Consider the following 15,066-nt stretch of genomic DNA (forward strand, 5'->3'; position numbering starts at 1 on the left):
ATCTATTATTCTGGAAGTAGCCAATTTAGATAAAATATCGGCCCTACCATTTTGTTCCCTAGGTATATGTGATATTTCAAAATTTTGAAAATGTTGTATCATAAATTTTGCTGTATTTAAATATTTTTCTAAGAGCGGATCTCGTACCTGAAAGTGATCAGTTACCTATTGTACTACAAGGAGGGAATCACAGTATACCTTTAGGTTTTGGATTTTGACCTTTCTTGCTAATCTTAGTCTGGCTAATAGTGCTTCATACTCGGTCTGGTTATTGCTTGTTTGAAAAAGGAATTTCATTGATTGTTCGGCATGCACTCCAATGTTATCTTTCAGTAAGATTCTTGCTCCACACCCACTTTCATTTGATGCTCCGTCTACGTATAGCTCCCATTCGGGGGATAAACTTTCAGGAGTGGTAAATTCTGCAATAAAGTCGGCCAGTGCTTGTGCCATAGGTGATCCTCGTGTTTGATAACAAATGTCAAATTTCGAAAGTTCTATCGACCACTTTGTGAGTCGTCCTGCTAGATCTGGTTTTGCCAATATTTGGCGTAATGACTGGCCGATCCGAACTATTATCTGGTGGGTTTGGAAATAGTGTCGCAAATGCCGAGCTGTGATTATTAAACCAAATGCTAGCTTTTCTATTGTTGGATATCTTATTTCTGTGTTTTGCAGGACTTTGCTCACAAAATATACTGGATGTTGTTCTTTCCCTGTTTCTGTTACAAGTACAGAACTGACTGTGTTAGTTGAAATCGAAAGGTATAAGTAAAGGGGATTACCTTGCTGAGGTTTTCGAAGTATAGGTGGTGAACTGAGGAGGTTTTTAAATTTGGTAAAAGCCCTTTCACATTCATCTATCCAGATGAACTTCTCGGCTTTCCTCAGGGTGTTGAAGAAATGATATGACTTTGCAGCCGCCGCCAGCAAGAAACGTGATAGTGCTGTTAGGCGGCCTGTGAGTTGTTGTACTTCCTTGATTGACCGAGGTGACTGCATTTGTATCACAGCCTGACATTTGTCAGGGTTGGCCTCTATCCTTCTGTGTGTTAGTAGGAATCCGAAGAATTTGAGAATATGAGAATATGAGTTCTCGGATGAAGCCTGCATCGAGCAACTTTTGTGTTCCTGCTATTGTTGCGTTTCTCCTTTCTGTACCTAAGTTCCACTTTTTCTGTCGTATAGGGCAGACATTCGGATTGACTGCCAACTTGTGGCATATAAAGTTTGGGTCAATTCCTGCATGTCTGCAAGCGTCCATGCAAAAAGGTCGGTGTTGGATCTTAATAGCTGACAAGGTGTTGTTTTCCTGCGGAGAAAACAGAACTGATGTTAGTAAATTGGTCGGCCTTTGCTAGTTGTACCTTTTATAGGTCGCCCGTTGGAGTAGGTTGACTAGTATTGTTCACAGGGTCCAGCTCGGCCAGAATTGGGATGTTCTCTGTATTGACAGAGTTTACTCTTGGGATGATTTCCTTTGGTATGGTCTTTAATTCCGCATTGTAGCATTGCCGTGCTTCTTTATGGTTGGCATGCACTGTTGCCACTATATTGTCCTGCACATAAAACTTTATATAAAGGTGAACTGTAGAAACAATGGCTCCAAGAGTTAAGAGATGGGCGTCCAAAATGATACTATAGGGACTAGTACAATTAACTATTAAAAATTGTATATCTAGGGTTTTTGAATTCGGAAACTTTCCTAGTGTTGTTCTTAACCATACATAACCTGATACGAGTACCCTTTCCCCGGAGAATCCTACCAATTCTCCAGTTGAGGCTTGTAGGGCCTTGTCGCTGAGTTGCATCTTTTTAAAAGTGGAGTAGAACAACACCTCGGCGCTACTCCCAGGGTCCAATAGGACCTTCTTGATTCTCAATTCTCCCATGTGTATGGAAATTACTACTGGGTCATTTAAATTCGGACATTGAGACTTGAAGTCGAAGGCACCTAAGGCAATCCGTTCTATTGGAGGTGAAGTATGTGTCTGTGGGCGAGATTCGTCCATTGTCATCATGGCTCAGTAACTCCTTTTCCTAGCCGTATTTGTTGCTCCTCCTCCTGCAAAGCCTCCAGAAATATAGTTTATTACTCCTTTCGAAGTAAAAGACTCGACTATTCCATGCCAAGTTCCTTTGTCTTTGTGAACTGAACTATAATTCGGCTTATCTGTGTCTCTGGTTTCTTTTAGGTGACGTGTTTATCTAAGAGGCCTTGTCTGGCTAATCTTTCCAATAGGTCCTTGGCCCCTATGCATTCATCGGTTGTATGGCCATATTTTTGGTGGAATGCACAATGTTTGCTTCTGTCTACATACTTCTGGTCCTGATATGTTCATGCTTTGCTTGTCGGCTTTATAAGTTTGTTATGTAGGATTTCTTTAATTATATCCCCTCTCTTGATGTTGAACTTAGTGTACGATTCGAACTTTGGTGTCAATTTGAAAGGTTTCTTAAGGTCCTTGTTTTGGGATCTATGCGGCCTTTCTTCTTCTTTTCGAGATGGTGGTATTTCCATTCTTCGGGCCTCCCTTAGCTCCTCGATCTCAATTTTCCCGGTTGCTTTGTCTCTAAATTCGGCCAGTGTCTTCGGCTCCGCTACCGCTATCGCTTCCTGGAACTTTCCAGGTCGGATGCTGCTTTTTAAAGCATGTAGTTGTACCTCTGGGTTGAGATTTGGGATTTCCATGGCTGCCGTCATGAATCGTGTCATGTAATCTTTCAGGCTTTCATGTTGCCCTTGTTTGATTATACTAAAATAGGTAGAATCTTGTAAGTAAACTTTGGATGTTGCAAAGTTGTTTATGAATAGCTTGGCGAATTCGTCAAAGCTTGAAATTGAACCTGTAGGCAAATTAGAAAACCAAAGTAAAGTGGCTCCATCCAAAAAGGTAGGAAAAAATCGGCACAAAATAGCTAGGGTCGAAGTCACTGTTAAGAAACATTATGGACTCAAACTTAGTAATGTAAACTTTAGGATCTTCGATTCCTTTATACGGTGCCAATGTCTAAAACTTTTAGGCATTTTAAAGTTCATTATTTCTTTGGAAAAAGGGTCAATCCTCTGCCTTTCCGTCTTGTGGGGTGCTCCGCCTGTTTTTGTGTTTGACTTAGAATGATATTCTTTGTGAAGGTCGTCATTAGCCTTTTTTATGGTCATCTTTTTCATTGCCGTCATTCTGCTTTGTCGCTAGTAACTCAGCCATTTGCTGGACTTCTGCTTGTAGAGCGGCATTCACAGGCAGAAGCTCAGCATTAGTTGGAGGTGGTTGAGAGGTTACCGAGTGGTCCATCATGACTTAACCTCTGCCCAAAAAAAAAGGAATTACAAGAAAGAACTAGTAAAACGTTAGATCAAATTGAAAACAAATTTTGGGCCCACAGTGAACGTCAAATATTCTGACAAGGATACTCTTCCATACTATAGGTCGGCTCCGCGCTGTTCTATGAATTTTGGAAGCCTCTCGTCCAACAAGGAAGTAGTTTCGTGAACTAAGACTCAAACGTAGTACCTGCAAAAAGAACTCCAACACTCAATTCAGTAAAAAATCTTAAAAAAAGTAATTATGATAGAGTGTTCTGTTTTTCGATCTTCTACTCCTTATTGCCAATCCCAACTCTGATTTATAGTTGCTATAGCTGAAATATTCATCGGTTTTTTAATCGAAATATCCATAGCATTAAGTACAAGATTTGGAAAAAAAGTTAGTTACGATAGAAACTTATATATTTTGAATTTGTTTGATCTTATGGAGGTATAACCCGATTTTGCCAATGTATTAAGAATACAATACAGTTTCAATGCATACATGTGAACTTTGAGATTTATTTGGTTCCCCCTCCATATATATAACATTTAAGGACTTCTACAAACCAAATAGAAAATGTTTATGTAATTTTTGTTTCTTAAATGTTAATGACTCTTATGTACTTTCAATGTTTCTGAAACTAAATAAAAAAAAAGTAAACTACTAAAATGATGGTTGATTTGTTAAGATATTAACAAAAATATTTTTACTTTTAATCACAAAAAATGTCAAAATATCATTGAGCGCGATATAAATATTTTAAAATATAATAAAATAATTAAAAATATTATTTTTTATAAGTGATAAATGAATTTTATTTTTAGATTGTTTATATATTTGATCCAAAATTTTGTAAGAATATTTAAATAATTATTTAAAAAGTACATATAGAAAAATCAGACCAAACTTTAATCTCTAGAATATTTTTTTATTTTTTAAAAATATTCTTGGCATTTACAAAAAAAAAATTACTTAGTCTAAAATTACTAAATTTTATAGATAAAAATATTTTATTTTTTTAATTATACTTGAAAAATTACATTAAAATTCAATGTTTAAAACATTTTTTAAAAATATATATTTAATATTGGATATTTTGTTGTGTTTTATAATATTTTAATGACATTTTTATTGTTAACAAATCTGATAACATTTTTATCGGCGTTTATAAAATTGAGGGCGGTTTTAAATTTTTAATAGCTTATTAATTATCATAAATAAATAAATAAATAAAACATTAATATCTAGTGATGGTTAATAAATGCCGTAAACTTTTAATAAGAATTATAATATTCACTTTTAAATAAATACTGATATTTATATTTAATGGTTAGAAAAATGAGAATGAAGAAATAATTTATAATTAAGGTCTTTTAATTTAATTTATGATGTAAGTTCATATTAAAACCGTATTCAAGAAACTTGCAAGATGGATAAAATTATTATTGAAAATATTAAATTAATAATGATATCTCAAAAGATGATATATAACAAATGTATAAATTGGTTCTTGTTGTTTAAAATTTTAGCTAAATATTTAAATTAAAATAAATTATTGTAATCAAGTAGTATAATAAGATCTTAATTTTGTTGTTAAATATTTTAAGTTTTAATAACTTTTTACCCAATTTTTAAGCTCGGATATAAGACTAATAATTTACCTGCATATATTTTTTTTTAAATTAAAAGTGAGACTCGAATATAGATAAAAAGATTATGTTAATTGAGCTCTAATTTATTAACATTTATTTATATACCTTTGTAAAAGAAAAAATATACTATATATTCATACCAATTAAACTATAACTTATTGACATTTACCTGCATATATTTGTAAAAGGAAAAACCATGCTATATATTCTAAATCATATTGTCATAACTCATATTAGTGAGTAACAAAAACGTATTCTTATTAGAAGATACAAATAGTATACAACCTCATACCTTAATTAGCATGAATATAAATAGACGCAAATTTATCACTCTTTTGCATAATAGCTTAGGATCAATTTACTCATATCATGAGATTTAATTAATAAGTAATACAAAACTCACAGCTAGGGTTTGTATATGATAATCCACAGGGTCATGGATACACAGAATGATGAGTAGTGAATATTAGTGATGGCAAACAAGTAATGGTAATCCACTCTTTTTGCTAAGAGTAAAACGACAAATAAATTTTTGAGAATTTATATTTTGAATAGATTAATCTTTAAAAAAAATATCAAGAAAATCTTTTAAGATAACAAATGTAAATAAGTTACTTTAAATTAAGATTTTCTATCTTAAGTCCACATCTATTATACTAAAAAATTTTATTGGTATTTTTTTTTAAAGACTAATATATTCGAAGTATAAATTTTTAAAAATTATTTGTCATTTACTCTCCTACTAAACAAACAAAAAAAAAAGCTGAGAAGTCGTCGAATTAGGGTTTAGCATAAATCAAAGGGGCAAAAAAATAGAGCCCTCTCCTTGAAAGATTAATTAAGCACAGGAGTTGAGGGTGGAATTTTTGGAATTCCTTGTCTCTGTAACTCACCCACCACACACTCTACCGCTGGAGCTTTAAGCCCAAGTGGCAGTGGCAGCCATGGTTTTGATAATACATCACCAATCGCAGCATCTACGCTTTCCTTTGACTGTTGATTAATTAAACACAATAACAACAACCAGAAACAAGTTAGATAATTGAATCAATCATGCATGAAATTGTATTTACCGAAACAAACGAAGTGAGTTTCTTGTATTATTTAATTATTGGGATTAACGATGAAAATAGAACAAGGAAATTAACTATCCATGGAACGTGACGAATCCAACAAATGAAACTTTGTATTTATGGACAAAGACGAAAAATGACAGAAAGAGATGGATTTATATGGAGATGAAGAAGAATTACAGGCATGGTACATCTAACCAATTCAAACTTTTTTTTTTTTTACAAAAGATAGGAGATTCGAACCGGCAACCTCTTAATTGAGTATGGGGAGACTATGCCATTTGAGCTATTACTCATTGGCTCTAACCAATTCAAACTTATTTAATCACAATATGGTAATTATATTCAAAAATATTATTTATACACTAAAATTAGATACTAAAATCAGTAACTAATGTATTTGTGTATAAATATATGTATGAATTTAATTTACTTTTAATATATATTTATATTTCAATATATATTTGATACTAGTGACTAACTTTGGTAGCTAATTTTAATATACACGTAACATAGTCAAATTATATTTCTTCTATTTTTTCTTCTTTGATGATTAACATCAACTCAATAATAATATTTGGGAGTATTATTATTACTATTACTATACAATCATATTAAGTGTGTATATAAAAAATTAACTACTAAATTATTAATATAAAATAGATATTAAAAAATAAAATATATATTAAAATAAATTATATACATATATTTATACATAAATATATAATGATCGATTTAGTAATAAAATTTTTATGTATATATAATATTTTTTATTATTATATTATGAAGACCTTTTTAATTTAAAAAATAATCTAAAGAATTAACTATGATATAAGTTAACTAAACTAATTTTTTTATTTTTTGTTTTAAAATTCAAAAAATTAAAATAATAAAAAATTATCTTTTATTGTTTTTATAATAAACATATTTTTTAGTTAATTTGTCAGAATTAGCTTCATTTATAGTTAGTTCCTAATGGAACCGATTATTTCTTTTTATTATACAATTGTGAGCCTTTTATAATGTAGTGTAGTATGTATGAGTTATTTAATTTATTGATTCAGTTTTTTTTTTTTGGTGACTCTTTATTGATTCAGTTTTATTTACAATTCAATTTTATTTCTAATCATTAATAAATGTTGAATTTATTGTAGTATGACTTTTGTAGTCTTTTCTGTTTTATTAGAATATAAAATATATATTTATATATAAAACTGCTTGACCCATATGAAATGTCTGACGAAACATTAAAATATATATATACAATAAATTTCATATGTATTTTTATATATAGAATGCATTGTATAAAATTTTCATCACAATTATATTTTACTACTCTAACTAAATATATCCTGTAAAATCATAGAATTTTATTAAAAAATTATTATCGATGATGAAACCAAAACATTTTTTAAGATTATCTATTACACGTCTACACTTTTTATATAATGCCAAAGTTTTATTTTTAAATCTACGGGGAAAAATTAAAAATAAAAATTTATATGTAGTTATTTTTATGCAAAATTAATAGTTAAAATTATTAAATAATTTAATATATTTAATTAAATTATTAATTTCATATAAATAGAACTGTTGGCGAGATTTTACCAAAATTAAAACTAACATGTGCAGTTCCACTTTGTAGTAAATAATAACCAACTATTTTTTCTTTTTTTTTATTTGTATTTGTACCTTTAAAAAGAAAAAATTTGATTTTCTATATATATAATTTGAATTGATAATGCAAAATATTTTATATAATTATTTAATTATAATAATCTTTTTAAATAATTATTCATACGATTAATATAAAAGATATTTTTTATATGTATAAAACTATTTTATACAAATTATACATATCTGTGTACGTGCGCGCGTATTTATTTTTTTAATTTTTATGCATTCATATGATAAAAGAGCTTTATATGATCGACCATTTAATTGCTTAAATATTTTTTAAAATAATACATTTAAAATTAATTATTTTTAATGATGTAATAATACAGGATTAATTATTTATCTAAAATTTTTTATATTAATAATACATAGAAATTAAATTCATATAATACTATACAACTTGTTTATTCAATAGAAAGAAGTATTACTTTGATTTACCATTTTTTAACCGTGTTTGTATTAAAATAATCGAAGTATACAGTACAAAGAAGCGAGTGAAGAAAATTTACCGGATGGAAGTCAACTAGGGGCTTGGGCATGCCGGGATCTACTTTATAGATGGCACGCTGTGGTGGTGGGATACCCGCCACGGTGGTGGTTGGCGGAGAACCAAATCTCTGCATGTTTAATTGTATTTAATTTCCTCCATATTGGTGAGTGAAGCAAAATAAAGCACACTTTAATTTTGAGTTGAAATATGTTACAACATGATTTGTGTATGTATGTGTGCTCATGGTGAGATATTATATAAAAAGATTAGGATCCAAGTTTGAAAGGAGAAGACAAGTAGAATGGTTCCAAATGGGGTCATGAGTAGTTACCGTTGTTGTCAGAGGTTGTGGAAAACACGGTGTTGCTGGTGGTACTGCCTTTTGATGAGCCTGTACTCAAACAACAATAATATGCACGCCTCTTAGAGTTTAGACACAAATTAATGCATACAAATATCAATTATTAATCAAGAAAAGTCTTGTTTAACCCTAAACCCTAACTAAGTAATGATATGAAAAAGTTAAAAGTATTTTTGAAGCTGATTTGTTCTCAATTTTACTATTAGATAAGATATGAGATTTAAATCAATTAAATTTCGTACATAATTCAATGATAGAGAAAAATAGATTCAATTAGTATGTGAAAAAGAAATTAATTTTGATACAACGTCGTAGTATAAAATTATTTTAGATTTGCATCAAATCATATAACATCGTATTAGCGAAAATAACTCTCTTTTATATTAACTACGTGAATGATCATTTAAAAAAATGATTATCATTGTATGACTGTATAAAACGTTTATACTATTATTAGTGCATAAAAATTAAACTCATATAAGAAAAGGTGAATTTTCTTAAATAAATAAACAAAGCATTTATTATCAATTGAAGTTAAACAATTATATTATGTATACATACAAAATTAGTTATCGATATAAAATATATATTTAAATATAAAATATACATTAAAAATGAATTAAATAATATAAATATATATATAATTACACAAATAAAGAGTAACTAATACTTTTTATATATATAGATGTAATATTTATAAAAGTGAAATTATATATAAAGTAGAAAAGAGAAAGAGTTACCCTTTGGTGGTGAGGGTGGTGCCAATAAGAAGGGTCTGAAGGCCAAGGTGCAGGAGGCGGTGGCTGATGAGGTTTAGGCGGCCACATGTGCATGGTGGGATGACCCCACACATGTAAGGGTCTAAACTGGGGCGGCATTGATGTAATTGGAGTGGGAGGAAAACCAATGGTTGGTGCAACCCAAGGGCTCACCTCTCTCTTCCCTCTCCCTCCACCATACATCTGCCTCCGTTGACTCCAACTTGCTGCTTCAGCCTCCCGAGCTAGTATATGCTTCCTATGTGATCGATATTTCTGCATTCAATTTTCCACAGTTTAGAACAATATATACCTCTTCAACAGTAACTATATATATTGTTACCTGAAGGTGGCTAGCGATGTTATGGCGGGTGAGGCAGTCAATTCCCATGATCTCTAGAATCCTTGAAGGGACTGCTTTATCAACTCCCAGCTGCTCCACTGCTTGAACAAATCGCCTGTGCAATTCTGGGGTCCAATCCACCTAATTTTATTTATTTCACACAAATTAAACATCATCAACATTACTATATAGGACAGTTGCATTAAATTTAGATCTTCTATGACACCCTGTAGCTTATGGTACCCGTGAGTGAGTACCTTCACACTCTGGGCGACAGTATACAGATAGAGACAGAACCTTAAAACGTTCATTAATTTCATCAACTTCACCCAAGCCTAATTACTTAATCATCTCATATCCAATGAGTTCAAGTCAAATTAATTAGTAGTTGCAGAGAAAGTAATTTCTAAACTTACTGTACTTACCTTCTTAACCTTTTTCTTGGTTTGATGAGGATTCTTTGATTGACATGATGAGGAGGAAGATGATTTTCTTCCTTTATTATCACCTTCTTTATTACCAGGGGATGGATTCACTACGACGGATCCATCTCTTTTGCTCACTATCTCCTCCCCTCGACTACTCGACCCGGATTCCGAAGAAGCCGATTTGCCACAACCATTCAAGACTAGGGATGAAGAATTGTGAGCTCCGCTGAGTGAGAAGTCGGCGAAGATGTCAGGATCCATTTCGAGATCCGGCAAGACATCTGCGTGGCTGATGCCGGCGAAGAGATCGTCGAAGTTGATGCTTTCCAACAAATTGCCCTCGGATAATTCAGCAAAGTCGTCTTCTCCAATGATGGATAAGGTCTCCAGGTCCTGTCCTTGGATTTCATCATCTCTGTTGGTCCTCAAAGGTGACACCGCAAGCATCAATCCTCTCCCCAACACACTCTCAAGTGAATGAAAGATAATTTGAATTTGAAATTGTGATGAACAAGCAAGGAGTGCTTAGCTAGTTAGTGCATGAAAAGTAGTTGTTGGATAGTTTGGAATTGAATTATTTGAAGAGTTGGAGAAGGAGACCTTGGTTGGATGTGTGTGAACCACAAGTTGTGTTATGAGAGAAGTAAATGAAGTCATTTTATATATGTTTTTGTTTGGGCGTGTGGCGTGCTACACCAGCTACATGCAACTTGCAATGCACCTCCCATCTGCGTCTGCAAACAATAATTCTTTCTCCACCATATTCCATAAAATCAAATCAAATCAAATATAATATTCAAAAAGCACATCGACTTGATTTTTTATACCAAATTTAACTATTTTTATTCATCTTAAATTGATTTTCTTTCCTATTCACGTTATTTTTCACGACAATTATTAAGATCTGAATTTAATTTCATACACATATTTTTTTAATGAGATTTTGAATGTTTTTGTGCTATATAGTTTTGAATATTCATTTGAATGCTAATGTGAATAAAAAATTAAATTTAAAAATGGCAAATAATAAGTAGTTAGTTTCTAGTTAGACTTTATAGTATTTTGAGTAATTTTTTATGGGTTATGTTAGTTAACCAATAACTTTTTTTAATAATATGAATAACTACTAATTAAATCAAAATACACTATACTTCTAAATTATTCACTTAAATTTTAATATTAGAATAATCATCTGCACAGCTAGTGAAATGAATATTCAATATATCTATTATTCACATTGTTTAATATTTTTATTATCTACCTATACTTTTCCATTTTTTATTTATCATAGTAGTATTTCTAACTCAACCAAGCAAAGACTAATATACAATACTATAGATATGACTATATGAGTCATATTTAAAGATTTGTTATTAGTTAATAGGTTGTTATATCCATAAGATAGAATCTAAATTTTTAATATTTATCTAAATAGATAAATGAGTTAATAATTAGACCAACTTAAAATAATTACATCTTTAGTTATTATAGAACATTGATAGGTGTTTAAAGAATATAAAATACTAAATAACTTCATGAGAAAAATTTAATTCACTTACAGGTTTTGTGAGGGAAAATTATTAAATCAATCCATAAAAATTGAAATATTAGATTTCTAGGCATCTAAAAAATTACAATGTTAAAAATGATTCTTCGTTCTGAACCTATAAATCCATTATATTGTAGCAAGTTTCAACAAGGGACTTATTTATAAATTTTTTTCTTAAAATTTACTTGATACTTTTTAAAAAAAATTATAAATCTATTGTATAATTCCTCAAAAACAAATTTGTCTTATTTCTCTATATTTAATGTTAGAGAATCATTAGCATCAATTTAGATTAATTAGTATCGTCTATTTTTTTATAGTATATCTATATATTAATTATAGGATTCTATGCCTTTATTACTCTGATTCATTTAGTACCTATAAATACCTCTTGTATATTGTACCTTTTGATCACATTTCAATAATACACTTTTCAGATTCCTCTCCTAGTCTCTTGTTTCTAACATGGTATCAAGAGTTTAGGCCTTTTTTTTTTTAATATTAGTTCATAGCCCCATTGTTTTTCTTTTCCGGCAGTGTTCTTTGGCCTCTTTTTCCGTTCCCTTTTCGACGCTTTGGTTCGTCACTCCCGTCACCATCTTGTTTGTCTTGTCGCCGTGATTCCATCGCAACCAGAAACGCCGCCATCCGCCTCCAGACGTGCCTCCACGCGCCGCTGAAAGACGCTGCCACGACCAGGTTGCTCTCCCTTCCAGATTCCACCCGTGCCTCTTTATCCTCATTTTTCTCTGTGTTTCCGACGCTTTGGTTCGTCACCTCTGGCATCATTGTGATCTTCTCTTCGTCAGCTTTCTAACGCCGCCGACATCGCCACCAGACTCTACCGGACGCGCCGCCGGAAGTGAGCTGGCCACCTCTGTTGTTTTGCCTCCAGAAGGTTCAGCAGCCGTTGATCTCGTGCCGGTCCAACGCTCCAGGTCCTGCCACGTGTCGCGACGAAGCTTTCCTTGGCCAACTCGCGCCGCCCGACCCGACCCGCCCGACCCGGCCCGCATCTGACCCGCACCTCCAACTCGCTGCCAGCGTGTCTCTCTCCCTCCTCTCAGGTGCTGCCACATGTCATTATTCGCTGACGTGTCTGCTGACGTGGCGCTGACGTGGCAGACAAGTGAGACCCTCCCTAAGGTTTTTTGGTGAGCTCTTTCCGATTCCGCGCTCCGTTTTCTCATTTTCTGCTTCGAAATTGCAGTTTTCTCTCCTCTCTTTGATTTGTGTGACTACTGTCATGGAAAAGTCGGATGTTTTTGTTGCCACAGACAGAAAGGATACATTCTGTCGAAACTGCAACCGTTTTGGGCACCTCGCTTTTCTCCGTCTGCCCCTCTGTTGAATGTCGGACATGCCACCAGAAAGGGCATATTAGCTACCATTGTTCACAGTTGTTCTGCCGTTATTGCAAGCTCTCGGGACATTTGATTACTACCTGTCCTACTCGTCCACCACGTCCTGTGCCTGCTTCTGCTGTTGCTGCTACTACTGAACCTACCACCTCTGCACCTTTCAACCTGTCTCACGTCTCTCTATCTGATATTGCATCTCTTCTACAGCGTCTTCTCTCTGTTTCTGGTAATACCTCTGCTGCTTTATCGACCCCTCCAGGTAATTCTCAATGGTACTTTGACTCGGGTTGCTTTAATCACATGTCTCCGTTGTGTAATATTTTCTCGTCCATGTCTACAACTACAAATGGACCTTCTGTCAATACTACAAATGGCTCCCTCTTGCACGCAACACACAAGGGTTCTATATCTCAGTCATCTCTTAATCTTCCTGATACTTACTACATTCCCAAATTAAACTTCAATCTTATTTCTGTTGGTCAACTTGTTAATTTGGGTTTTGACGTCACCTTTTCTATTTCTGGTTGTCGTGTACAGGATCCTCGGACGGGACAAATTATCGGGACTGAATGTAAAGTCGGAAGGTTGTTTGAACTCGAAAGTCTTCATATTCCTCCTGTACCAAATCTATGTGCTGCTTCTTCTCCCTCTACCCTTCACTTATGGCATCAACGTCTTGTCCACACCTCCTTAGGAAAACTGCATCCTCTTGTGTCTCAGGGTGTTTTAGGTCAGGTTCCAAATGAATCTTTTGATTGCATTTCTTGCCAAACTGCCAAACAACATGCTTTATCTTTTCACAATAATTCATCTCTTGCTTGCTCTCCTTTTGATATCATTCACTCTGATGTTTGGGGCCCCGCTCCCACTGCCTCTATGGGCGGAGCTTGATACTTTATCATTTTTATTGATGGTTATTCCCATTTTACTTGGGTTTATTTGATGACTAATCGCCATGAATTACCTCAGATCTATATCAACTTTGCTACTATGATTAAAACTCAATTTTCCAAGGTCATTAAGGTTTTCCGACGTGATAATGCTATGGAATACCGTGATTCCAAACTCTTAGCCTTTCTTGCATAACAGGGTACTCTGTCTGAGTTTTCTTGTCCTGGTATGTCTCAACAAAATGGAAGAACTGAACGTAAACACCGTCACATTCTTGACTCCGTCCGTGCAATGCTCCTTTCTTCTTTGTGTCCTGAGCGTACTTGGGGTGAAGCTGTTCTTACTGCTGTTCATGTTATCAATAGACTCCCTTCTTCTGTTCTTGGTAATGTTACTCCCTTTGAGCGTCTTTATCATACCCCCCAGATTATAGTTCTCTTCGAATTTTTGGTTGTGTATGTTTTGTTCTTCTTCAGCCTCATGAACATAGTAAACTTGAACCTCGAGCTCGTATGTGTTGTTTTCTTGGTTATGGCACTGAACACAAGGGTTATCGTTGTTGGGATCCTCTCTCTAAACGTATTCGTATATCTCGTCATCTTGTCTTCTGGGAGCACCACATGTTTTCTCGGTTCTCATCCTTTGAGTCGATTCCTACTACTCAGTCACCTTTGTTTACTAACCCCAATGTTGATCTTTTTCCTAGTGATGATTCTACAGGTTCTATCTCGAGTGACCCTCCACAGCCTCCTATTCCTCCGCCTTTTCCATCTCCCGATGATTCCAGGCCGGACGATGATCCTGCTCCTACCGTCATGCCTCCTCCTCCCGCTCGTTCTTCTAGGGTAAGGAATCCACCTCCTCATCTTCTTGATTACCATTGCTTTTCTACTATTCTTCATCAACATGAACCTAAGACATTCAGAGAAGCCTCCTCAAACCCAAATTGGCAACAAGAAATGCAAGAAGAATTACAGGCTCTTGAAAAAGTACACACTTGGGATGTGGTTGATCCTCCTTCTGATCAGGAAGTTGTGGGCAGTAGATGGGTATACAAGATCAAGACTCGCTCTGATGGCTCTATTGACCGTTATAAGGCCCGCTTGGTTGCTCAAGGTTGTACGCAAGAGTATGGTATTGATTATGAAGAGACTTTTGCCCATGTCGCTCGT

The 15,066-nt window shown here is 33.6% G+C and overlaps 1 protein-coding gene across 1 annotated transcript; it reads right to left on the bottom strand.

Moving 5' to 3' along the window:
• Nucleotides 1–5,167: 5,167 nt before the first annotated feature.
• On the bottom strand, nucleotides 5,168–10,727 carry LOC107613652 (transcription activator GLK1). Its single transcript, XM_016315746.3, has 6 exons — nucleotides 10,091–10,727; nucleotides 9,666–9,806; nucleotides 9,305–9,598; nucleotides 8,535–8,594; nucleotides 8,223–8,330; nucleotides 5,168–5,956 (listed from the first exon to the last, which is right to left on the bottom strand). Exons 1-6 carry the CDS (start codon nucleotides 10,538–10,540, stop codon nucleotides 5,798–5,800), a joined length of 1,212 nt encoding a protein of 403 aa, XP_016171232.1. The 5' UTR covers nucleotides 10,541–10,727; the 3' UTR covers nucleotides 5,168–5,797.
• Nucleotides 10,728–15,066: the final 4,339 nt, after the last annotated feature.

Source organism: Arachis ipaensis, chromosome B8, assembly GCF_059453495.1.
Source record: "Arachis ipaensis isolate K30076 ecotype BB chromosome B8, ASM5945349v1, whole genome shotgun sequence".
NCBI classification, from domain to species: domain Eukaryota; kingdom Viridiplantae; phylum Streptophyta; class Magnoliopsida; order Fabales; family Fabaceae; genus Arachis; species Arachis ipaensis.

What these genes read in the sequence shown, in the direction of transcription:
- LOC107613652 (XM_016315746.3), bottom strand. Translation starts at nt 10,540, where the DNA reads ATGCTTGCGGTGTCACCTTTGAGGACCAACAGAGATGATGAAATCCAA. An exon ending in ACCACCCTCACCACCAAAGG is followed by an intron (nt 8,595 to 9,304) that starts GTAACTCTTTCT and finishes GTTTGAGTACAG; the next exon opens with GCTCATCAAAAGGCAGTACC. An exon ending in CCCTAGTTGACTTCCATCCG is followed by an intron (nt 5,957 to 8,222) that starts GTAAATTTTCTT and finishes ATTAATCAACAG; the next exon opens with TCAAAGGAAAGCGTAGATGC.